Below are 26875 nucleotides of genomic sequence, written 5' to 3' on the forward strand. Positions count from 1 at the left end.
AGAAATGTGTTAAATGACATTAGAACTTTATTCAGGAAATTCGTAATAAACTTTACTAAAGCAATGTGCATTTTTTTAAGAATGTAGATGCACCATTGTTTGAAATTGCGCTAGAGAAGTCATGTAAGTATGTCAGGTGCTTCAACAAATAAGACTTCTGTATAGGATGCACCTGTGTTTTCTCTCTAATGAAGAAGCATTAGACTACTGAGAAGTGCACATGCAAAACCAAAATGGGCGTTTACCAATCAGTGGCCAATTTCAAACTACAATAAATGTTTTTCAACCATTTTTCAAACAGACTTGCTAAAATCATGAAGGTCCACCCCTACACCAAGCCCCCAGTGGATTAGAGCAAATCGGTAAAGCGGTTGAAAATGCCCATTGTGGTTTGAAAACGCCCCACTGATTGAGAAACACCCACTAGTGTTCTGCAGAGATACATGCCTGAATGATCTTGTGCTCATCAACTACAAATCACTGTTAGTTCAATGTCACTGTCTCCATCCATGTGTGCTGTTGGCTTTCATCAAAATTTCAATGCTGATCCAACACACTTTAAACATTGAAATGTCAATCTCAACCAAAATGATGGTTTGGATCAAAACTCAACATTTTATCAATTTTACCATGCTGTCCGGGAGGGGACGTCGATTGTAGACGAGACCCAGATAGACTAAACGGTGACTGCAGATGTTAGGGGACGTCGATTGTAGACAAGACCCATGTACGTAGTTAGGTTTAGGGAAAATCTACCACACAAATTAGATAGTTTAGAAGAACTCGATGTTGCAACAAACTACTGACTCTCTTTTTTTCTAGCACTTTAGACATGGTTGCTCCTTTGCACTTAAAGAAGAAAATAGTCAGACACTGTGGTACAACGAGCACACTCAGGCCCCCCTATTTCGCATTCCGTGGAAGGAAAGTGTTATTCGCCACTGTCGCCTCTGGCTTGCTTACTTAATATTCCACAATATTATTGATCTGACTGTACTGACGCTGTTGTACGAAAACTGAACTGAGCTGGACGATGACATCATTTTTTCCAGAACTGCTTTTTAGATTAATTTAACTAATTTAATAATTGATGATCTTTACAATGGAACTAAATCAACATTGAACTGACTTCAGCTGAACAACAGCCCAAATGCATAATTTTCCTGTTATCACTGAGAAGCTTCTTTGACCAAATCTGTATTGTATAAAGCGCTATATAAATAAAGCTGACCTCTGTGGTGCACTGAACGGAAGTCTAACCCACCCGAACAAAAGGGTAGGGTGGTTTTTTGGGTCTATTCCAAAGGGCAGCAACTGGTTTTGGGGAAGAGGAGCAATGATTATCAAATATCTTAAAGAGGACACAACCAAAAAAGGAGAACAAAATTCTCTGAAGTTTTCAATCTTTCACATAATGTAAGTGACGGCTGGGAAACTGAGACCATTTTACAATTGCACTAAAAATGATACCAAACATGAAAGGGAAAAAACAATAGATTCACAAGATACCGATGTGTTATCGCCATTCTTAGTGAACTTTCACTGACTTGAGTCAGGAGTGAAGAGGAGGAAGCAGGAAGAGGGGGATGCATAGCTCTTTCTTTGAGATTTTCTCATCAGAGTTCTGTTGTTTTACTGCCAGGATCTCATGTTATGTAAGCTTGAAATCCTGTCTTACAATAGACCCCACCACAGTACCAAGTGCAAGTCAAGAAATTCATTTGATATAACTTCATATAAAAGCCACAGGTGTGAGAGTCAGTTGTACTTGTCTTCCCATCTGAGGACAATGTTCACATACACCGTGTCTGTCAGCACTGGAAAACAGGAGTTTGCTGGGACAAATGATTACGTTTACCTGACGCTGATCGGCACGGAGAGATGCAGTGACCGGACTCTGCTGGACAAATCCTTCTTTGATCGTTTTGCAAGGGGAACGGTAAGATAGTTTTTTCCCCCTCACAAACTCAGCTAAAATGAAATAAAACATAATAAATAGTATAGGTTTGTCACTATTTAAACATGCATTTATTTGATTTATTGCTTGATATCTTATGATTTGCAGACATATTTTATCACTCTCATTTATCTGTGGGTGTCATCAAAAACCTTTGTTTCCTCACAAAAAATTCGAGAAAATCATACACTGTAAAAAAATCTTTTGTTGACTTAACTCATAATTTTCTGTTATCTTTTTGCATTGTTTTTTTTTTGTTTTTTTGAGTTAAACTAACTTATTTGGAAAAGTGTACCTGACAAATTTGGAAAAGTTTACCTGACAAGTTATAAAGTACAATGAACTGATTTAATTTAGTTAAGTAAACTTCAAATTTAAGTTCAGCCAACTAAAGTTAAGTTTTCTAAACTACATCCAATAAGTTCAGCCAACTAAAGTGCAGCAGTACCAAATAATCAATTACTACTAGAACATTCATTTGTAAAATACATTTGATTTTTTTTTTAAATGATGGAAAATTAACGATGACTGATATAATTTACAATAGTCAAGTCACCTTTATTTATATAGCACTTTTTACAATACATATTGTATCAAAGCAGATTCACAGTGATAACATGAAAATATCATTTTATATATTTTATATGATCTCTATTATTAAAGATAACTGTTGTTTAAAGTTTCTCCAAACTGCAATGCAGTAACAACACTTTTTCTTTCAATGCTTCCACAAATTTCTTCAGTTGTCCAGTTTATTCACAGCAATATAAAGCCGTCTGACAGATAATCTCATTTAGCCTACATGTTTGTTGAAAATGTGTTTCATAAAAATAAAAAAAAACTATATTATAATATGTCACAAAATACCTTGAGGAATTAATTAAAACTAAAGCATCCTGACAGTGAAAATTGGGGTGGTATTTTTGATTCATCTGACATTATTTGTCTCTTCCCCAATTAAACCCTCTTTATTTTTCACACATAACCTGTGTGATTGAGTTATGTCTGGTAGTGGCCTATGTTTCACCTACTATATGTTTTCATCGCCCCTCGTAACAGAAGGACCCTCAGTTTGCGCTCTGACTGGTTTTTGAAACGGGCCACCGAATTGCAAAGGCTCTGGTTGTGTCTAACAGAAGCTGTTGTTAAAGGTGATGCTCATCGACGTCAGTGTGAAGGAGACGCTGGGAGACATCGAGCTGGTGAAACTTGAGAAGAAGAAATTCTTGTTCAATGATCAGTGGTACTGTCGAGACATCAGTGTGACGTCTCCCTCTGGAGATCGCTTTGACTTCCCATGTTATCGCTGGATAGAAAATGAAAAGGCAGTGGTTCTTCGAGAAGGCAAGGGTGAGTCCTATCCCGACTCTGATCACATCCAGTCCTGAATGAAGCACGTCACAAATTGTTACGAACTGCTCCGAGACACGAAGGTTGAGGATCCAAATGCAGCTTTATTAAGGGGTAATCCAAAGACGAAATCCAATAAACAGGCAAAGGGTCAAAACACAAGTAGACAGTCCAAACAAACAAACAAACAAACAAAACAGGCAGGGGTCAGAGGCAAGAGAGTAATCCAGGGAACAGGCAAGAAATCCAAAAACCAAGAGACATGAAAACCAGGGAAAATGCTCAGAAGTGCAGTGCAACAACATACAAAACTTCGCAGTGAGTGAATGAGTGAACATGGTATAAATAGGCTGAGACTAACAGGATGATGGGACACAGGTGAATGCAATCAGTGATAATGAGGTACAGGTGAATGTGATGAGTGATCAGAGATGAGTCCGGGCAGTGAGTATGGGAAATGTAGTCTGAGAGTGAACGTGAGTGTCTGATGTGGAGTGCCCTCTGGTGGCTCTCAAGGGCACTCCAGCTGGTGACCGTTACACAAATACTGTAATTTCTGTGTGTGTTCCTTTAGCTCGATTGCCTCAGGATGACAAAACCAGTTTGCTAAATGATCACAGACGCACAGAACTGGAATCCAGACAACAACTGTTCAGGTTTGAGGACACCGTTACAAACAGTTACAATCCTGGAAAACAATCAATCATTTGGTGGTATAAATGTTTTTTTTATTTTCCCCCAGATGAATCAGTTGGCTTATATTTACAGTTTAAAGTGCTTACACTTATACTTGTCACTGTGACACCTGTCTTGGACTTTGTTTTGCCTTCTGTGTTTGTGCACCATGTGTTTTCTTGTTATCCGTTATCCGTCTTCCTAGTTTTCCTGAACATGCCTCACGCAGCCCAATCGTGACAATACTATCATTCCACTTATACTAGGGGGAAAACTTTGTGTATCACCAAATATAATTCTTGGTCCAGTAACTGAAAGATTAATGTTGCCTATTCTTGAAGGTGGAAGGAGTGGCACCCTGGTTTCCCCATGAGCATAGATGCCAACTTCAGCTCTGACCTTCCTCTGGACATTCAGTTTGAAGCTGACAAAACTGCGGACTTCTCTTTTAATTACTTTAAAGCGTAGGTTACACAGTTTATTTTCATCCCCTTTGCATCTATACCTAACAAATATGCATGTTATTGATTTCCTGAAACAGTTTGACTGCTTAATCAGGAGAAACAAGTGTAGCTTAAACTGAACCAGACACTAGCCGCGTTTCCATTACCCTTCAAATTGCTTAAAATGAAATTGCGAATTGATAATTACGTCCAATGGAAACACGTAATTTTCGCAAAAACTCCCATTTATCGCAAAAAAGTTTTCCCGCTCGCATGAGGGTTTTTTCCAGGCAATTCGAAAAAGAAATATTTCGCAAAACTGCAATGGAAATAGTTTTTGCGCATTTACAGGTCAGCTGACGTAGACGACGCGGTGTGATTGGACAGAATACGAGACAGAGTTCTTTATTAAATTCATATAAGACGAAAGAATTACAGGAATAATGGATTCTAAACCTCAAATAAATGCCACAATCAAGACCTGGAAGCAGAAATGAGGGAGAAACACCCAGAAACACCTCATATGTGCCGCTCACAAGTATAATAAGGGTCGTTCCTCACCATTAATGCTTGGAAACACACATACATCTCCTTCCATTAATAATAATGGCCAGTGCAGTGGCTGGCATATAGTACATAATCCTACCAATACCCGTTGCCATGGTTTTTGGAATTATTTTACTGATCGCGAGAGGAAAAAATTACGTTTTAGTCGCAAAACATCGTTAATGGAAACGCCGTCATTTTGCAATAGTTTTTTGTCGACATTTAGAAAACAACGCAAACGTTTTGCGCAAATCTGTAAATTCAGCTGTGTTTTTATCTCTTTCAGGATCAAGAATCTTGGTCTTAACAAACTTAAGAGCTTGTTCCAGTCGTCTTGGAAAGATATTGCAGATTTTCAAGAAATATTTTTGATAATCAAGAACCCTGTGTCAGGTTTGAAATGCCTTAGTTAAAGAATATATATTTTCTTTTTCTCTAATACAAAAACAAGTTGTCCACTGTGAGTAAATTGTACATTTTGCAAATTATTGGAATTAAAAAATAAAGAGGCTGAGACACATATTGTTTGCATTCCCCGGCCTAAACTCACTAGCATTATTCCCTCTGACAGAATATGTGATGCGGAACTGGGAAGAGGACATCATGTTTGGCTATCAGTTCTTAAATGGCTGCAATCCTGTGATGATCAGTAAGTGCACGAATCTTCCAGACGAGTTCGCAGTCACGCAGGAGATGGTGAAAGACTCCCTGGATCGAGGTCTCACACTACAGGAGGAGTTAAAGGTCAGAAGAAAAAGGCACTTACAGCACTAATTTCTAATTTCGTCTAAGTTTGGGATGCGAGTTTGAGAGGGAGGCGGCAGGTATAGAGAATGCTCAGTCGCCACAGGTTTGATGCTTGGGCCTGAGTGTGTGTAAACCGTAAAAGGAGAACGGGGAGCAGAGTCTATGGGTGATGAAGCGGATCAGAGGGGTGTGAGGGAGCCTGGTTATGGGGGGGCTTTGTAGGTGAGAGAAGAAGGAATGGATAATGGATCTGTTGTGGGACTAGAAGCCAGTGAAGCTTCTGGAGGAAAGGTGGATAGTAACTAAGTACATTTACTTGAGTACTGTACTTAAGTACACTTTTTGAGTATCTGTACTTTACTTGAGTATTATTTTTTCTGGAAACATTTTACTTTAACTTGACTACATTTGAAAGACAAATATTGTACTTTTTACTCCACTACACTTTCTACTCAAGGACCTTGAGTAGAAAGTGTAATGTCAGTCAGGGGATGATTTTGGGTGCATTTTGGTTGGACATTAAAGTCAGTATGACGTTAGAACCCGACTGATGTTGGTTTCTGATGTCAACATGATTTTAATTTTCAACCACACTACACAACGTCTATCCAACGTTGGAGATTAACGTCAATCTGATGCTGGATTCTGACCTCAATCTGATTTTCATTTTCAACGTTGGGTTGGCTCTTTTGCTATTTTGTCATTGTTTTGGAGCACACTAGCTTATAGATAACAGTAAGGCTTACATATTCATACTAAAAGCCAAAAACTTTAAATAGGGAACTATTTGAGGGAACAGCCATTTGGGTGCCCGACACCATTGTGGACGTTATTGAGTGACTTATTCAATCTCACATTCAATCCCACTACTGGGACTGTGTTCTAGAAATAAATGTGAAATTGATATGAGGGTAGACAGGCATAGATTCAGAGGCATAAGGTACTGTAAGTATTACATAGAACAATGGAACAATATTAAAAAAGGTGACATGTGAAGGCCCAGTATGGTAACCCATACTCTGTAGTGTACACACATGCACTGCAAACCGTACACACTGCAAACTGTGCCATAAAGAATGCTGTTGCAGTGGTCAATTCTGGATGTAAATGAATAATAATGATGAAATGTAATTTCTCCAGTGTCACTCTGGCTCCAACACTAAACGCCTCTCTATTACAGGAGGGAAACGTCTACATCGCAGACTATGCGATACTGGAGGGAGTGCAAGCCAATGCCACCGACCCGAATACCCAGCAGTATTTGTCTGCTCCCTTCTGCCTTCTGTACAAGAACAGCCAGAATGAAATCATGCCGATCGCTATTCAGGTGCTTGTAGAAATCATTTAGTGAAATATTCCTTCAAAAATAAAGTTAGCGTTTGGAGTTTTTACCAAATATTCTGTTGGTTCACTTGATCTGAAACAGCTCAGTCGTCAGACTCCTGCTGGGAAGGCGAACACTGTGTTTCTCCCGAGCGATGATCACTACGACTGGATGCTAGCCAAGATGTGGGTGAAATCCTCCGACTTTAATGTACACCAGGTGGTCACACACCTTCTCAGGACACATCTGACATCTGAGGTTTTTGCCATAGCCATGTACAGACAGCTCGCTGCAATCCATCCAGTGTACAAGGTAGCCATCCTTTAATGCTTTCACTGCTATGAGATTTAATGTAGTTGTTCAGATTCAGAGAATGCCAAAGAAAAGAAGGCGGTTTGGTGGATATTGAGTGTAGATGATGGGCTACAGGTTCTGAGAAGGGGAACAAGACACTGCATCATGAAGTCGATGCTATCAGCGTGACCGGTGTCTGAAGCACATGTGACAAACGCTGCAATTCTTTTGGCCAACGACAGTCCATGATATCACAAGTGGAGCGCCTGTAAAAGGGCATCTGTAATAGATGTCATCAACACTTTTGTCTGAAGGAAATGTGCATACACAACCTAGACGTTCCCATTTTTTGCACCTTGACAAAGCGCTTTTTAGGGATTATCTGGCCAACGGGAGAGTTCTGCAACCCTTGATATTACCACTACTTCCAGAGGGAGAATGCAATCCTCAACCTGATTAGTTGGGATACAAACACGAGAGAGGCATAATGTAATTCCCAAAGACTCTCGCCATCAAAACTCAACCCCTAGAGAGACCGTAGAGTAAGAGCTTCAGCTACTAAAGAGGTTGTTTAGGGGAGACCGCTCACACCCTGCTTGAGCAAATATACTTTTCCAGGGTTCAGAAAGAGTCCATTTACTCAACTAAATCCCAGAGTGCTTGGGCTCTACTTAAAGACCCCAATGTACCAGCAGCTTAACCCTACCTAAATAAAAATACTCTAACTAAGACCTGCTATCGGCTACATTTTTCTTTTTTTTCAGCATTAAACCATAGAATGCGACAGATAACAAAGAGGGACACCCCGTCATTATCAACTAGAACATTATCAATTTCTATAATTCAATGTTAGGCTGCATAGATCAGGTCAGCTGGAACCAGGAACACCTCCCATAAACTCTGATGTACTCGTTACATCATAAGAAGAATGGCGTCCACGCTAATATTAGTCTCTCTGCCGCCTTCAAGCGCTAAACAAACAAAATGGCTCCTGAAGACAAAAAAACTGATGACGTGTATTACAGACGCCCTTTTAAACTGACGGGTGCTCATAGTCCAATGGACTGTCATGGACTGTCATAGGCCAATGAAATTGGTGTGTTTGTCACACGTGCTTCAGACACCCGTAACACCTATGCCGTTAACTCCATGACACGTCGAAGTTCTATTTTGAAAGGGTACTGACAAAGTATCTCAAGACTATGACATGAAACTCATATTTTCCTGTTTCAGAATTACTTCTAAATTCTTACTGGACGAAGTGTGTTCGAAGTGTGCTGTTGTACAGTACACCTGTACACTGTAAAGTTACTGCTTTATTGCAGCCTTTATGTTCTCCTCACAGTTGCTGATACCGCATGTCCGTTACACCATTGCCATCAACACTGCGGCTCGAGAGAAACTCATCTGTGAATCTGGGCTTTTTGACAAGGTATCTTTAACCCTGAATAAACAGTTCCCTTTAAGGAACCACAGTTTTTCTTTTCATGTTTATTCCTGGTTCTTTCACATGACTTTGAGGTCTGAAGAGGCATACAGTCTTAACCCGTCTTTGACTTGATATTCAGTCCTCTAGCTGTCGGCTCTGGCTTCCGTTTGGTAGACTTCACTGCACTTCTCTAAAGAAGTGTCTACAAAAATGTAGTCTGAGACTCAAAGATTCACTAGTGTCCTTGTGTTTCAAAGGCTAATGCCACTGGAGGAACTGCAATTGTGGAAGTGATTCAAAAGGCCATGAAGACTTTAACCTATAAGTCCCTGTGCTTCCCTGAGGCCATGAAAGCTCAAGGAGTGGAAGATCTGGTCAACTACTACTACAGAGACGATGGCATGATGGTCTGGGAGGCAGTCAAAGGGTACTTGATAAAATACAAAAAAATTAGGGGTGTAATGGTTCAAATTACTCACGGTTTCTGTACGGTTTGGTATGTGCTTGTATTGTAATAAGGTTTATTTAAACCTAATAGAATCGCCAATAACTAGGGCACAATCAACAGGATTCTCAGTGGGTGTTTCACTGAGTGGGGAGAACCTGTTTAATGTTGTTATCGGAATGGAAGAGCGGTGTTTTGTCCCGCGACTACAGCATCTCATGGTCACCCAATTGCCCTGCTGCATGGGCTCTACTTCAGCCGGAACCGAACAATGTACAGAGTTCACTAAGCTAGTCGCATCCAAAGCAGTATCTAAAGCCCTTGCATTCTTACTATCCTCGATTAAAGTTTGGATGCGTGTCTCTAGTTCTGAAATCTTCCCCATCAGCTTTACTATCTCCCTGCATTTATCACATGTAAATCCTGTGCTGACAGAGAAGGATATGCTAAACATGTTGCATGAGGTGCAAGTAACAATAAGAGGAGAAGATGACATGACTTACCGTGGCATTTTGACAATTTTGTGTGAATTTGTCCGTTCAAGCGCAAGAAGACATGAGAGCTGATGCATCGTCAGATTTGAGATTAACCGCGGTGCAAATGCGTAACGAACCGTGGATGGGGAACGGTTCTGTTGTTTTTTTGTTTTTTTTACTGAAAACCATTACATCCCTAGTTCAAATGCTAATGGTAAGAATGAAAAACAAAGAACAAATTAGTAAAGCATTTAACACCAAGGTGTATTTTTACATTTGCTGATTCATCATTTAACTTGATCTTCCTCCAGTTTTGTTTCTGATGTGGTGAAGATCTGCTATGGTAGTGATGAGACGGTTCAGGAAGACAAGGAGATTCAAGCATTTGTTCAGGATGTTTGCTTCTGTGGTATGAAGAATTGTCCAAAGAATTGTGGTGAGTACAGGATCATTTAACTAAAATGTAAATGTGTGAATGTGGTTTTACCTCCCCAACCCTGCGAGAAGTCACATGGTTAAAATCCCGGACGAGCCCTCAGTTCTCACATGCCTTCCCAGTCTAGGGAGGGCGTAACAAGGGAAATTATGAACAAAAACATCAAAAAAATGAATATAAAAAGAACAACAAAATTCATTCCTTAATTCCTCTCTAACCCAAAAAAAACAGACTAATTATGTTTCGAACCATTGATTAGTCGCATGATTTCAGTAAACGAGGCTTTGTTACATCATAACAGTTTCAAAATGTTTCAGAATTTCACTGGTTTGCCACCAGAGGGAGATGATTTATGTGAAACGCTGAACCAGCGTCTATAAATAAATGTTTTACCTGATATCAGATCCGTTTTATACATTTGTAGACATTTAATGACACAAAGGAAGAGTTGTGGTTAAAATGTCTTACTGGTCTGATTAACCAAGCTCTCCATTCAAAAAAACAAAACAAGCCCTACAATTTTATAAAATAACATATTATAGACGCACTTCATATTTAGTGGTATTAGATGTTTTGCTAATTGCATTCAGTAGATTACTCCTTCAATAAAACATTTGACCAGCAGGGGTCACTAGCTGTTTCGAAACAGTGAATCATTTTGTGAAGCAATTGGTTCAACTGAATTTCTCACAGGAGAAACATGGACATTAACCAAAATGGCATCCATACTGCTTCCAAAATAACAAATAAATTGTAAACCGTTTCAACTTAAATCCCTCCTTAAAGGAACACTGTGTAGGAATTTCTCCCATCTAACGGTGAAAATTGTATTTTGCATTCAAACGAATAGTGCTCTCTAGCGCCTCGCTGTTTCAAATGCGCGTTGCAACTACGGTAGCTGTTACGTACCAAGAAGCTACTGTTATGCTACCTATATAATAATAATAATAATAATAATAATTCATTACATTTATATAGCGCTTTTCTCTGCACTCAAAGCGCTTTACATAGATGGGGGAATCTCCTCAACCACCACCAATGTGCAGCATCCACTTGGATGATGCGACGGCAGCCATATTGCGCCAGAACGCCCACCACACACCAGCTTACTGGTGGAGAGGAGACAGTGATGAAGCCAATCAGTATATGAGGATGATTAGGAGGCCATGATGGACAGAGGCCACTGAGCAAATTTGGCCAGGATGCCGGGGTTACACCCCTACTCTTTCGAAAGACATCCTGGGATTTTTAATGACCACAGAGAGTCAGGACCTCGGTTTTACGTCTCATCCGAAGGACGGTGCTCTTTGACAGTATAGTGTCCCCATCACTATACTGGGGCGTTAGGACCCACACAGACCACAGGGTGAGCTCCCCCTGCTGGCCTCACTAACACCTCTTCCAGCAGCAACCTGGTTTTTCTCAGGAGGTCTCCCATCCAGGTACTGACCAGGCTCAGCCCTGCTTAGCTTCAGTGGGCAACCGGTCTTGGGCTACAGGGTGACATGGCTGCTGACGTGAATTACACAACCAAGCAATGAAAAAAAGCTTGAAATTTAGACTGTAACATTGACTTAGCTGTCGAGAAGAAAGCAGTCCTTTTCAAAGTCTTTCTCCTTCATTAGCTCTTTCTGGAAAAAGCTATCCCGATATTTATCCTAGTTTTTTGGAGACAAAAAGGCTTCTTTAAACTTTGTTTGGCTGCTTGTGGATGAAGCTGGAGAGGAAACAGTGGATGGTAACTAGACTCGGCTGGTCTCCATTGAGCTTTGTATTGAGGAGAAGGCGGCGAGCAAAACACCAGGGCCCGTATTCATAAAGAATCTTAATGCAAAGAGTAGCTCCTAGTGACAAAATTCTAAGAAAATTCTTAGAAATGTGGGCGTTTACTCTTAAAATTAAAGAAAAAAATCCTAGTAAAGAAAAAAGTAATTCAGAAAGCATCTTAACCCTTAAAAGAGGTCTTAAGCTCAAAATTGTTAGGAGCACGGACGAGGACTTTTAAGAGGCTTAAGAGTTTCTTTAGCAGAGGAGAAAATGGCAGAAAGACGAAGAGGGAGAAGAAATGTGTTGTAGACAATGTATAACAGTGAGTTAATAAGACACTATAGATTAGATCGTGCAGGGATCATGTTTGTGACTGATCTTATTGGAGACACGCTAACATCTCTGATACAGCACAGCGCCAGAAATGAAAGTAATCACTACATTATGATATTTGGCAACTGGGAAAATTCCATGTTTGATACATTAAAACCAACATTCAAACCACCACTTAAATAGACATGCCAGCAATCAGTGTAATTGGAAAGAGTGGAACAATTTTTATCATTCTAAGCCAATCAAATACCTTATAGGAAATTAACAGCATGGTAAAAAAAAAAAAAAAAAAAAGGATTTATAGGCCTATACACATATAAAATGTGTGTGTGTGTGTGTGAGAACGGTCAAATAGGAAAAATTACGCATGTAATTTCAAAGTGAAGGCTTAGAATAGACCCTATACTTAAAATCACTTTTTTTTTTTCTTCTTCTTGGACAACCAACCAATCACAGTCTTCAAAAGATTGTGTCATACATAGCAACGGGGTCAACCCCGCCTCCTTACTAAGATGAAAGTTTTTGTCTTTTCCTTACTCAGAGTTGCTCTCAGATCGGTCCCGAATCGCTTTTAAGCTAAGACTCCTACGTAAAAGTTTTTAAGCTAAATTAAGAGTTTTCTTAGAGGATTCTTAGAATCTTTATGAATACGGGCCCTGATGTTTCACATAAAAAAAATACATACAATTAAAGTAATTCACCCTTTGATTTTGATTGATAGGCGATCTGATCAGTCATAATGTCGAATTTCCATTTAGTCAGGAAAATAAACCAGACATGAGGGTTAGCAGATTAATGTCGTTGGACTTATGGTGTGTATTGACCATTGTAGGTCTTTGCGAAGGGTCAATTACGCCCTGGAATGTAACAAGTGTTTGTATGCTTGCATATACATTATGTTCACATCACTCTTAAATGCATGCATGTGCTAAACCTGTAGCCAATGTTCACAGAGTTTCCGGATTCCCTGAACACTCGGGAGCAGTTGGTCGAGTTCCTGACCGTTGTGATTTTCACAGCTTCAGCACAACACGCTGCAGTCAACTTTGGACAGGTGCGTTTACACACACTCTTCAGGATGAATATAATCTATCTATATAGGCTGATATCTGTGTGTCTGTCCTGTGTTCCAGTATGACTGGTTCTCCTGGGTCCCCAACAGCCCTTCCACCATGCGGAAGCCCCCTCCCGCTCAGAAGGGCCAGGTGGATATGAAGTACATCATGGAGAGTCTGCCGGACCGCGGACGTTCCTCTTGGCATCTAGAAGCAGTTTGGGCCCTCAGTCAGTTCCAGGACAACGAGGTTTGACTGATTCTTCAGAACTAGTTTGCAATAATTCGTTGAAATGTTGTTTTGATTGTGTGCAAATCTTCTCCAGCTGTTTCTAGGCGAGTATCCGGATATGTACTTCACTGAACAACCGGTCATGGAAGCCGCGAAGACTTTCCGCAAGAAATTAGCTGAAGTGACCAACGTCATCAAGAGCCGAAATGAGGATTTGAAAGTGCCGTACTGGTATCTGTGTCCAGACCGAATCCCCAACAGTGTGGCCGTCTGAGAGAACATCGCTGGGGGAACTAGCAAACACTGTTTGCAGCGATTTTAGACATTATATAAAGAGAAAAGGCAACGTAACTGGTCTATTTCACAACCAAATAAATAACTGCTACAGTAACTGCAAGGACTTTTAGTGAAAGCTAATCTGGATGAAAATAATACAGTTGTGAAATGCTGAGAAATGAACGTCTACACAAAAAAGTCGATATTCACAATGATTGAAATGTGTATGTGTTTGTTTTTATTCTATTTAATTTTATAATCGTAAGTCATTCATGTAGCCTAGTTGTCGTTTGATTTATCATGTATTCATTTTATTACATAATTTGTCGTTTTATGTTTATATATTGTTTTTATTGTTTTTCTTTCTGCTGTTGATTTAATCCGATTGTTGGTTTGTTTTCACGATTTCAAAACAAGGTTTTTAAAGTATAAAATGTTAAGTGCTTTGGTGTAATAACACTTGTTGAATTTGTCCTGGTCAGACGAAACATGCGCAACTAAGATGATTCAATAAAGCAACTCTACTCATTGTTAACACCACTTCGGCTCCTGCTTCTGCTCTTCCTGGCTCTCTCAGTCGAACTCACTGGATGATAGAAGATTAGCTATTTATAGTTATCAGAAAACACTCGCTGTTCACAGGATTGACTGGTTATGGATACCCGACAAAACATCTTCTGGCAGGAATCTGTATTTTGTCTATTTTGCAAATGTTAGATCTGCTAATAGGAAAGGGAGAAAGAATGAGTGCAGATCTGTGTGCTCGACCTCGCTTTCCTTCAACATCCACGGCGACTTCTACATGAAAAACATTTCTTTTTTTAATATAAAAACAAGAGTTGTATAGGTATAATTTATGTTTGTCTACAAAATTAATTTAAAGTATTTAGACAGAAACCTGTTGATTTACTGGTTTCGAGGATGAGAAATAAATTCCGTCTGTGACTGTCCAAACTCTCCACTAGATGTCGCGCTTTCGCAGGAGAATATCACAGGCGCTTCACTGCGTCATAACCGAGCGACAGGCAAACAGACGCGTTACAAAACATCAAAATCACTCTGAACTTCAACCCAACCTATGAAATAAATTAACAGATTGTCTGGTGAGTAATTCTATTTTCTGGCAATTTTTATAAATAATAAAATGCATTAACACTATATTGTTGTTATGTGGAGGAATGTCAGATAATAAAATATAACATTAATATACAATCATCGTTTATCATGTTATTGATCAAATTTACTTGGACGAAAAGATCTTCAAATGAATTTTTTCAAAACTGAATATGAGCTTCAGGACTGACATAATCAATCTGAAATACAGAAATATGTGGATATAAATACTATTTAAATATATTTCCATTCTGATGATCCAGATTCAATATCTAGTTCAAATTTGCTACTTGTTTCAGAACGTTCAGAGAACATTCAAAAGTAACGTTCCATAATGTTTGAAGAATGATACAATGTAATGTTCCCTTAAAGGGATAGTTCACTCAAAAATGAAAATTGTGTCATCACTTACTCAACCTCGTGTTGTTCTAAACCTGTATGGGTTTCTCTGTTCTGTTGAACACAAAAGAGATATTTTGAAGAATGTCGGTAGCCAGACAGTTGATGGACCCCATTGACTTCCATAGTGGGAAAAAATATACTATGGAAGCCAATGGGGTCCATCAACCCATACAGGTTTAGAACAACACGAGATTGAGTAAGTGATGACACAATTTTCATTTTTGAGTGAACTATCCCTTTAAGGGAACATGACCAAGAACAAACATTTTTAAAACTTTTTTTTTTTTTATGGATATTTTGAACGTTTAGAGAACCTTCAGAAATAATGTTTTCATAATTTAATGGGATAAAAACGTTCTTAGAACATATTTTTGTTAACTAGGATGTTTCCTAATAATAGTGATTTACAGCCAAATTAATTAAATAAAACTTGCTTCATAAATTGTACAAATTTCAGTAAATTAAAGTTTTGCTTAAAATGAATGTTGTGTGAGTCGTTTGGATAAACGCATAAACACTTTAATTGAAGGTGATGTAGTTACACGTTACTACATGTACTTACTGTAGTCATAACAGTAAATTATGCATAATTACAAGAAACTAACCCTAAACCAAACCACAACCGTAACTAGTACATCATTAATGAATAATACTCAGTACTTATTAGGGATGCAAGATATATCGGTATCGTCCCGATAAGAAAATGTGGCCGATATATTAAAGCCGATAAATAATGTATTATCTCCTCCAGCTGAGACTCTTCAGATGCGACTGTTCAACATGATGGTTATGAATTGCTTGAAATATGATTGGAATCACTTAAAAAAAATAGACTTGTGCTTCACATTTTGCACTTTACTGTGTCATATCGGCTACATAAAATTATAATGAGAACATCATAATTGTGTGGCTTTTATCTGTGAGACTTTTGTTTTTTTAATAAGACTCGCAAAAATGATATAAAAATTTGGATTTAGATTTATCAGCCAATATATCGGTTATCAGCTTTCAAATATAAAGAACTGTCGGTTATCGGTATCAGCCCAAATCTTCATATCTGTTCATCCCTAGTACTCATTTGAGTAAGTACAATGTCACTACATCACCTTAAAATAAAGGGTTACACTTTATTTTAAGGTATCCATATTACAGTGTAATTATTCACTTAAGTACTGTGTAATAATCATTAACTACGTGTTCTTACTATAGGGTTAGGTTTAGGGGTTTGGTTTAGGGTTAGTTACATGTAATATGCATAATTTATAGTTATTACTACATGTAACATATGTAACAAGGACACTGTAAAATAAAGTATTACCTAATAAAGTGTAACCAAAGCATCTACTAAATGAATAATGTTAATATAGATACACTCACCTTATGGAGTTCTCTTGCTTAAACAATACAATGTAAAACTGCATATGCATACACACATATTAGTAAAATTATGCATACTTTTATCTTAACATTCTCTGTAACACTTTACTTCAAGGATTCATTTGTTAAAAGAACCGTATGTAAGAAATGTATTTCAATTAATCATAAAATGGCCCTGATATGTCACTAGACATTAAGAAATCATGTTCATTTCAAATACTTATATCACTATATCACTTATATAGGGGATACACCGCTCTACAGTCATTTGAAAGTGATTGCAGTACCAGTTTTGGCCACAATCTTACATACCGTTCCTTTAACATTAGAGCAATGCATGTGTGAATGTGAACTAATGGGACTTTATTGTAAAGTTGTGATGATAAATCAGTGCTGATTCCTCAGCGTTGCTGTTTCCCGTTAGCGTTCTCAGAGATGTTCTCAGACGAGCTGCTGGCACGGTTCCTGGACGCCTCGTCTCGAGGAGATGTGGAGACGGTCTCAGTCTTGATGTCTCGGTCCACAGAGCTCCTGAACCAGCGAGGAGAGCAGGGCTGGACCGCTCTAATGCTGGCCGCCAGAAACGGACACTTCGACGTGGCCAAAGTCTTACTGTCCCACGGGTGAGAGAACAACACCTGCCCGAACTAGAGGAGAGAGCATTCATTAACATTTAATTTAATATTCAACAATATTATAGATCTGCCTGCATTGACACCATTATATGAGAACTGAACTGAGCTTAAAGGAACTTGCCGACTTTTGGGGACTTTATCTTATTCCCTGTATCCCCCAGAGTTAGATAAGTCCACACATACCCTTCTCATCTCCGTGCGTGCCGTAACTCTGTCTGATGCACCCACCGCTAGCTTAGCTTAGCACAAACACTGGAGGTAAATGGCTCCAGCTAACATACTGCTCCCAATAAGTGACAAAATAACGCCAACATTTTCCTATTTACATGTTGTGATGTGTATAGTCACAGCGTGTACGAATAACAAGGTCACATGAGACACAGCCATCTTCTAACCGTATACATACTGGGAACTATATTCTCAGAAGGCGAAGCACTACTACTTCTGCGGAGTGATTTACTCCAACTCTGAGGATCTCTCTTCTCCTCACCACGGGGCTTCTCAGGCACTGCGAGCAAATCACTCCGCCCAAGTAGCAGTGCTTCGCCTTCTGAGAATATAGTTCCCAATAAGTTTTGTCACTTATTGGGAGCAGTATGCTAGCTGGAGCCGTTTACCTCCAGTCTTTGTGCTAAGCTAGGCTAGCGGTGAGTGCGTCAGACAGAGTTATGGCACGCACGGAGATGAGAAGGGTATGTGTGGACTTATCTAACTCTGGGGGATACGGGGAATAAGCTAAAGTCCCAAAAAGTCGGCGTGTTCCTTTAAGCTGGACTGTGACGCTATTCTCTTCTGGAAACAAACTTTGTTGCATTATTCTCCTGTTATCTCTGTAAAGCTGCTTTGAAACTCTGTGTTGTAAAAAGCGCTGTATAAATAAATGTGACTTGACTTAATATTCAACGCAGTTTCTCAGGGGACCGCAAAAGCATTGAAATATTCATGTCCCTTTAGGGCCTCCATATTAAAGGAGTCGTTCACTTCAGAATTAAAGTTTCCTGATAGTTTTTTCTCCCCCACGTCATCCATGATGTTCATGTCTTTCTTTCTTCAGTCGGAAAGAAATTAAGGTTTTTGAGGAAAACACTCCAGGATTGTTCTCCATATAGTGTCTTCAATGGGGTCCAACGAGTCGAAGGTCCAGATGTGAGTTTCAGTGCAGCTTCAAAGTCTCGACACGATCCAGCCGAGAAATAAGAGTCTTATCTAGACAAACCAGCCGACATTTTAGAACAAAATAAACATTGATATACTTTTAACCACTAATGCTGGTCTGGCTCTAGCTGTGATGAGACACACATTACGTAATCAGGTTGAAAGGTCAAGTGTGACGTAGGGGGAAGAACAGACCTAGTCTTTGCATATTCGCTTCGTAAACACAGGATAAAATGAAAAGAAGTTTTTCACCCTATTCTACATTTCTGAACCAGAACACGCGTGACCTCATCCTGATTACGTAATGTGTGTCTCATCACAGCTAGAGCCAGACCAGCATTAGTGGTTAAAAGTATATAAATGTTTATTTTGTTCTAAAATGTCGGCTGGTTTGTCTAGATGAGACTCTTATTCCTCGGCTGGATCGTGTCGAGACTTTGAAGCTGCACTGAAACTCACATCTGGACCTTCGACCCGTTGGACCCCATTGAAGTCACTATATGGAGAACAATCCTGGAGTGTTTTCCTCAAAAACCTTCATTTCTTTTCCAATCGAAGAAAGAAAGACATGAACATCTTGGATGACGTGTGGGAGAGTAAACTATCAGGAAACTTTAATTCTGAAGTGAACTGACTTGACATGAATTTGCAGATTATCTGATTTAGCTTCACCCTCACCCTGAGATTATCGTCTCTTTCTTCCCCGGCAACAGATGCGACACTAGCGGCACAAACCGCTCGGGTCAGACGGCAGCAGATGTGGCTCAGTTCTGGGGTAACCTTCACATCGCCCGTCTGTTGGCCAGCGTTCCCGATCCCGTTCCCGATCTCCGTCGGCTTCTTCCCGACCCCGCCGGGGAAGAGCCGGACACGTTCTTCAACAGAGAGTTTCTGGACAGAATGAGCATCAAGCGGAGCGACTCGGAGTGGCTCGACTCCAAACGAGCTTCTCCAGACTCGGTGTTCCTGCTCTTCCACAAGTTGAATCCTCTGGTGTCGTCGGGAGCGGGAGAAACCCGGCTCTGTAAACTCAGAGCGCCGGGAGTCCAGGAGCTGCTGAAGAACGGAGACACAGTGGTGGTTTTCCTCGGAGTGGAGAGGCAGGAGAAGCAGGAGAAGGACGATGATCTGGTGGCGTGGTTCGCTCTCGATACTGAAGACGATTCTACAGAATTCCTGAAAGCTGAAGATCCCGGTTGTTTTTTCCTTCCGGGAGCGATGCCGGGACTTTTGAGGCTTAGTGACGATGATGCAGGTGGGATTTCTGAACCAAAACTTATTCAGACACCAGATTTTGATATTGTTTCACTAGTGTGAACAGGACACTATAGTTCATTTATGTAAGTGAGGAGAGCAAAATAAAGTAAACTGTGACATATTATACCCAAATAATATATATTAAAAAATAATAATTAACTACACAATTAGATAATACCAGTTTAGCTCAACCAATCACCAAGCAATGCTTCATTTTGTTCAGTCTGTGTGTAAAAAGAGCATTAGCAATTAAAGACAAAACACTTCAGCAACACATGATCAGCTCAAAGTGTGGATAATGTCACTGGTAGTCACTGTATGAAGAATATTTGGGTATAATATGTCACAGTTTACTTTATTTTGCTCTCCTCACTTACATAAGTGCACTATAGTGTCCTGATCACACTAGTGAAAATGATATCTGGTGTCTGAATAAGTTTTGGTTTGACTGTAAATATAGTTTATGATGTAAGATGTGCTTTATTTACTACATGAATCATGCTTTCACACACAGGCGTCGTGGCTCAGGCCAGATCCGTTCTCGCGTGGCACAGCCGGTACCGGTTCTGCCCTACGTGTGGCAGCGCCACTAAAGTAGAGGAGGCCGGCTACAAGAGGACCTGTTTGAGAGCAGGCTGCAGAAGTCTCCAGGGCGTCCACAACACCTGTTATCCCAGAGTTGGCAAGTAAACTCCCAATTACAGCTCAGCCGGAGCTCTGGGAATATGATCTTTCACACGTCTGGCTTGTCCATCTGCACTTCCAGATCCGGTGGTGATCATGTTAGTCCTTCACCCTGATGGGAATCAGTGTCTGCTGGGACGCAAGAAGACCTTTCCTCCAGGACTGTTCTCGTGCCTCGCCGGGTTCGTGGAGCCAGGTATCTGAAACCCAAATCTTTAAGCTTCCATACTTCTCTTATGCCATTTAAAGCTGCAGTGTGTAATATTTAGGAGGATCTGATGACAGAAATGCAATATCAGACACATAACTATGTTGTCAGTATAAAGATCTTACATAATGAAGCGTTATGTGTTTATTAGCTTAGAATGAGGCATTTCTCTCTACACACACCGCGGGTCCGGTTACATCCACATGTTTCTACGGTGGCCCTGAACGGACAAATGCGTTTCCTCACTATGTTGTTCTTCGTGTAAAGAAGCTTCAGCTAAAGTCAGCGAATAAAACACTGACACAATGATGAACAAGTGACAATAACATTCGCAATAACATCGTTTTACTGAATAATTAAGTAAACATAATTCCTTAATTTATCTTTGTAAAAAAACTCATTGTTTAACTGGCTACACTCTGCTGTCTCAGACGACGACATCACTTCCTGTCGGCCACTGTAACGTCTGTTGGGTGCAGTTCAAAACCTCACCACTAGATGCCAAAAATTACTCACTGCACCTTTAAGATATTTATTACCATTTAGACTTGTATTGTAAGAATTGTAAGATATAAATTCGCAAGCGTGAGATAAAAAGCCAGAATTGCGAGGTGAAAAATGCTATACAATCAAAACTGTGAATCGAACTGAAATGCAATTACAAGTTTAAAATGGCTATCATCATAAAAGTGCATCTATCCATGATAAAAGTTCATCTATCATAAAAGTGCATCTATCCATCATAAAAGTGCATCTATCATAAAAGTGCATCTATCCATCATAAAAGTGCATCTATCATAAAAGTGCATCTGTCCATCATAAAAGTGCATCTGTCCATCATAAAAGTGCATCTATCATAAAAGTGCATCTGTCCATCATAAAAGTGCATCTGTCCATCATAAAAGTGCATCTATCATAAAAGTGCATCTATCATAAAAGTGCATCTATCATAAAAGTGCATCTATCATAAAAGTGCATCTGTCCATCATAAAAGTGCATCTATCATAAAAGTGCATCTGTCCATCATAAAAGTGCATCTGTCCATCAAAAAAGTGCATCTGTCCATCATAAAAGTGCATCTATCCATGATAAAAGTGCATCTGTCCATCATAAAAGTGCATCTGTCCATCATAAAAGTGCATCTATCATCATAAAAGTGCATCTATCCATGATAAAAGTGCATCTGTCCATCATAAAAGTGCATCTATCCATCATAAAAGTGCATCTGTCCATCATAAAAGTGCATCTGTCCATCATAAAAGTGCATCTATCCATGATAAAAGTGCATCTGTCCATCATAAAAGTGCATCTGTCCATCAAAAAAGTGCATCTATCCATCATAAAAGTGCATCTATCATAAAAGTGCATCTATCCATGATAAAAGTGCATCTGTCCATCATAAAAGTGCATCTATCATCATAAAAGTGCATCTATCCATGATAAAAGTGCATCTGTCCATCATAAAAGTGCATCTGTCCATCATAAAAGTGCATCTAGCCATGATAAAAGTGCATCTATCCATGATAAAAGTGCATCTGTCCATCATCAAGTGCATCTATCCATCATCAAGTGCATCTATCCATGATAAAAGTGCATCTATCCATGATAAAAGTGCATCTATCCATGATAAAAGTGCATCTGTCCATCATCAAGTGCATCTATCCATGATAACAGTGCATCTATCCATCATCAAGTGCATCTATCCATCATAAAAGTGCATCTATCCATGATAAAAGTGCATCTATCCATGATAAAAGTGCATCTATCCATCATAAAAGTGCATCTATCCATGATAAAAGTGCATCCGTCCATCATAAAAGTGCATCTATCCATGATAAAAGTGCATCTATCCATCATAAAAGTGCATCTATCCATGATAAAAGTGCATCTGTCCATCATAAAAGTGCATCTATCCATGATAAAAGTGCATCTATCCATGATAAAAGTGCATCTGTCCATCATCAAGTGCATCTATCCATCATAAAAGTGCATCTATCCATGATAAAAGTGCATCTGTCCATCATAAAAGTGCATCTATCCATCATAAAAGTGCATCTATCCATGATAAAAGTGCATCTGTCCATGATAAAAGTGCATCCGTCCATCATAAAAGTGCATCTGTCCATCATAAAAGTGCATCTATCCATCATAAAAGTGCATCTGAAAGAATGCGCTGTGTGTGATTGGCTGCTGACGATCATGTGACGTGTGTGATTGGCTGCTGACGATCATGCGCTGCGTGTGATTGGCTGCTGACGATCATGTGACGTGTGTGATTGGCTGCTGACGATCATGTGACGTGTGTGATTGGCTGCTGACGATCATGTGACGCGTGTGCCGCTCAGGTGAGGCGCTGGAGTCTGCGGTGAGGCGGGAGGTTCTGGAGGAGAGTGGTGTTCAGGTGGGACCCGTGCAGTACCTGTCGAGTCAGGCCTGGCCGATGCCCTCCTGCCTGATGATTGGCTGCCACTGCGTCGCTCTGACCACTGACGTCACGGCGGACGAGAACGAGATCGAAGAGGCGCGCTGGTTCACACGCCAACAGGTGCGTCGCTCACACACACGCCCTAAACTTACTGGAACTCAATGATCTAATCATCTAATAAGATTATCAAGTCTTTATATGTTCTTTTATCAATTGTCAGGGTTTGTTTTGTTTGTTCTATGAATGGCCCAATAAGAGACTATTAACTATCATTACTCATCTTAATAATACTTATGTCTAATTAAAATGTCTACAAATGTATAAAACTGATCAGAGATGAGGTAAAGCCCACAGACGTGTCATTGGTTCATCATCATTCCCAGCACTGAAACATTGAAATTTCCATTGAAAAACCATAAGTGTTTCAAAACAGTTATGACGTAATGAAGCTTCGTTCACTGAAATCACGTGACTCTGGCTGTTTGATACACGTCAGTGTTTCGAAGCTTCATGAATCAGTGTTTTGAAATTGCCGTCACTAAATAACAGATCCATCCCAACGCTTTCCTCCGTTCAGGTGATCGACGCTCTGGTGAAGGACAAGCGTGCGGTGTTCAACATGCCTCCCCGACAGGCCATCGCACACCTCCTGCTCAAACACTGGACTGGCTTCAACGCAAACCTCTGAGCCTCGTCATGCTCCGGACGGATCTACTAATCAAAATGATTTAACCAGCTTCTTCTGAACTGAATCAATCGGATGTACTTTAGAGATTATAGAAGTCAAATTAAAGTAAAATCATGACATGATGAAGTGTTTGATATCCTTACATTGTAAATCATTAAAAGCTCCAGATGTAGTTTCTGACCAACATGTTCATAGTAACGATCACTGACACACTCATCTCTGACTGAAACACACTCTGCACCGTGAAGATGAATACAAATAAACTCAGACTTTAAATGATTTACCATGAGAAGTCAAACTTTGAAATTCATACAATTCTGTGTATTTTAACACACACGCTGTTGAAAACAGGAAGCACCATGACTGATGTTGCACAATACTGTAACTGTAAAATACATACAATTCATCATGCGTCTCCATCTACACTTCAGCTTATTCATTATTTAAATCATGTTTCTGAAATGGTTCTCAACCTGTTTGTATACAACAAATTTCAAAGACCATGTGACTTTTTACTGGATATGGATTTTTTTTTTTTTACTCTGAATTTCTACCCGATAAAAGATTTCCAGAGCTTGGCATGACTAGACAAATGTACATTCATTATAAAAATGCCCATGGAACTATACATTTTAGATAAGATTTTATTAATTTCCAGCTCAAGAAATCACACTTTTAGAATAAAGCTTCCTTGATTAAAGACTATTGGAAATCATGGCTCTTCAAAAAGTCTGAAAATAAATTAAAATAAGGCAAGGCAAGTTTATTTATATAGCACATTTCATACACTATGGCCATTCAAAGGGCTTTACATTGAAAGAAATAAAAATAATCACAAAATAAATTCGAGGAAAATTAAAACGGTTATTCAAAATGCTTTACATAGAAAGGAATTGAAATATCACACTGTCAAGTGCTTTGCATAGAAAATAAGCACAAAATAAAAGCAAGGGAAATTAAAACATTTATAAAAGGAATTAAAAGAGATAAATGATACAGTTATAAAATGAATTAGAGTAAAATTAAGTTAACTAGTAAAAAGAGGATATATAGAATAAACTTCTCATCTGGCAAACGCCGGTGTATCTTATTTTGCATATAGGCTAGTTTTACTCTTTGACTGTGTGTGTGGTGTTTATTCGGCGCGCCTAAGAATTCTATTGGACGTCTCCGATGGACACGAATTTTCCCTAAAGTCGGACAAGAGGAGCTCTAGGACTGACACGGGTTCATTGCCCTATCAGTCCACATCCCAAAAAAGTAATTTATGTCTGTCTCCTATCCAATTTTCAGTGCAATTTGAGTTTAGAATCAAAAGGAGGATGCAGAGATAAAATACAGCGTAATCAATCGGACACTCGTTCAGTGAATGCACAGCTAAACAGAAGTGTTCTGAGTCTGGATGTGAAACAGAAGTGTTCTGAGTCTGGATGTGAAACAGAAGTGTTCTGAGTCTGGATGTGAAACAGAAGTGTTCTGAGTCTGGATGTGAAACGTGAAACAGAAGTGTTCTGAGTCTGGATGTGAAACAGAAGTGTTCTCAGTCTGGATGTGAAATGTGAAACAGAAGTGTTCTGAGTCTGGATGTGAAATGTGAAACAGAAGTGTTCTGAGTCTGGATGTGAAACGTGAAACAGAAGTGTTCTGAGTCTGGATGTGAAACAGAAGTGTTCTGAGTCTGGATGTGAAATAGAAGTGTTCTGAGTCTGAATGTGAAACAGAAGTGTTCTGAGTCTGGATGTGAAACGTGAAACAGAAGTGTTCTGAGTCTGGATGTGAAACGTGAAACAGAAGTGTTCTGAGTCTGGATGTGAAACAGAAGTGTTCTGAGTCTGGATGTGAAACGTGAAACAGAAGTGTTCTGAGTCTGGATGTGCAACGTGAAACAGAAGTGTTCTGAGTCTGGATGTGAAACGTGAAACAGAAGTGTTCTGAGTCTGGATGTGAAACAGAAGTGTTCTGAGTCTGGATGTGAAACAGAAGTGTTCTGAGTCAGGATGTGAAACAGAAGTGTTCTGAGTCTGGATGTGAAACAGAAGTGTTCTGAGTCTGGATGTGAAACAGAAGTGTTCTGAGTCTGGGTGTGAAACAGAAGTGTTCTGAGTCTGGATGTGAAACAGAAGTGTTCTGAGTCTGGATGTGAAACAGAAGTGTTCTGAGTCTGGGTGTGAAACAGAAGTGTTCTGAGTCTGGGTGTGAAACAGAAGTGTTCTGAGTCTGGGTGTGAAACAGAAGTGTTCTGAGTCTGGATGTGAAACAGAAGTGTTCTGAGTCTGGATGTGAAACGTGAAACAGAAGTGTTCTGAGTCTGGATGTGAAACGTGAAACAGAAGTGTTCTGAGTCTGGATGTGAAACAGAAGTGTTCTGAGTCTGGGTGTGAAACAGAAGTGTTCTGAGTCTGGATGTGAAACAGAAGTGTTCTGAGTCTGGATGTGAAACAGAAGTGTTCTCTGAGTCTGGATGTGAAACAGAAGTGTTCTGAGTCTGGGTGTGAAACAGAAGTGTTCTGAGTCTGGATGTGAAACAGAAGTGTTCTGAGTCTGGATGTGAAACAGAAGTGTTCTGAGTCTGGGTGTGAAACAGAAGTGTTCTGAGTCTGGATGTGAAACAGAAGTGTTCTGAGTCTGGATGTGAAACAGAAGTGTTCTGAGTCTGGGTGTGAAACAGAAGTGTTCTGAGTCTGGGTGTGAAACAGAAGTGTTCTGAGTCTGGGTGTGAAACAGAACTGATCTGAGTCAGGATGTGAAACAGAAGTGTTCTGAGTCTGGGTGTGAAACAGAAGTGTTCTGAGTCTGGGTGTGAAACAGAAGTGATCTGAGTCAGGATGTGAAACAGAAGTGTTCTGAGTCTGGGTGTGAAACAGAAGTGTTCTGAGTCTGGATGTGGAACAGAAGTGTTCTGAGTCTGGGTGTGAAACAGAAGTGTTCTGAGTCTGGGTGTGAAACAGAAGTGATCTGAGTCAGGATGTGAAACAGAAGTGTTCTGAGTCTGGGTGTGAAACAGAAGTGTTCTGAGTCTGGATGTGAAACAGAAGTGTTCTGAGTCTGGATGTGAAACTTTTTTTGTAATGGACTTTTTGGGAAAGTCCATTACAATAATCCACCCTGCTGGTGATGAAAACATGCACAAGTTTCTCTAAGTCTTGT

The 26875-nt window shown here is 39.7% G+C and overlaps 2 protein-coding genes across 6 annotated transcripts; both read left to right on the forward strand.

The window, feature by feature from the left end:
• Positions 1-1127: 1127 nt before the first annotated feature.
• On the forward strand, positions 1128-14324 carry LOC309512484 (polyunsaturated fatty acid 5-lipoxygenase-like). Of its 3 annotated transcripts, none has more exons than XM_082188095.1 (14): positions 1128-1939; positions 3109-3307; positions 3882-3963; positions 4324-4446; positions 5258-5364; positions 5543-5715; positions 6899-7045; positions 7145-7354; positions 8682-8768; positions 9023-9192; positions 9998-10122; positions 13242-13276; positions 13356-13526; positions 13603-14324. In XM_082188095.1, the coding sequence occupies exons 1-14, from the start codon at positions 1649-1651 to the stop codon at positions 13780-13782; spliced, it is 2100 nt and encodes a 699-aa protein (XP_082044221.1). In that variant the 5' UTR covers positions 1128-1648; the 3' UTR covers positions 13783-14324. The 3 variants fall into 3 exon arrangements, with proteins under 3 accessions (XP_082044221.1, XP_082044220.1, XP_082044222.1); XM_082188094.1 differs by having other exon boundaries at positions 1130-1939; positions 13176-13276; XM_082188096.1 differs by lacking the exon at positions 4324-4446 and having other exon boundaries at positions 1130-1939; positions 13176-13276.
• A 460-nt stretch (positions 14325-14784) lies between these two features.
• On the forward strand, positions 14785-24011 carry nudt12 (nudix (nucleoside diphosphate linked moiety X)-type motif 12). Of its 3 annotated transcripts, none has more exons than XM_082188901.1 (7): positions 14785-14887; positions 17082-17299; positions 19180-19721; positions 20238-20405; positions 20490-20603; positions 22961-23160; positions 23618-24011. In XM_082188901.1, exons 2-7 carry the CDS (start codon positions 17112-17114, stop codon positions 23726-23728), a joined length of 1323 nt encoding a protein of 440 aa, XP_082045027.1. In that variant the 5' UTR covers positions 14785-14887; positions 17082-17111; the 3' UTR covers positions 23729-24011. The 3 variants fall into 3 exon arrangements, with proteins under 3 accessions (XP_082045027.1, XP_082045028.1, XP_082045029.1); XM_082188902.1 differs by having other exon boundaries at positions 14788-14887; positions 17101-17299; XM_082188903.1 differs by having other exon boundaries at positions 14803-14885; positions 17085-17299.
• The last annotated feature ends 2864 nt before the right edge of the window (positions 24012-26875 follow it).

This window comes from Leuciscus leuciscus (assembly GCF_965113295.1).
Source record: "Leuciscus leuciscus genome assembly, chromosome: 13".
Classification (NCBI taxonomy): Eukaryota; Metazoa; Chordata; class Actinopteri; order Cypriniformes; family Leuciscidae; genus Leuciscus; species Leuciscus leuciscus.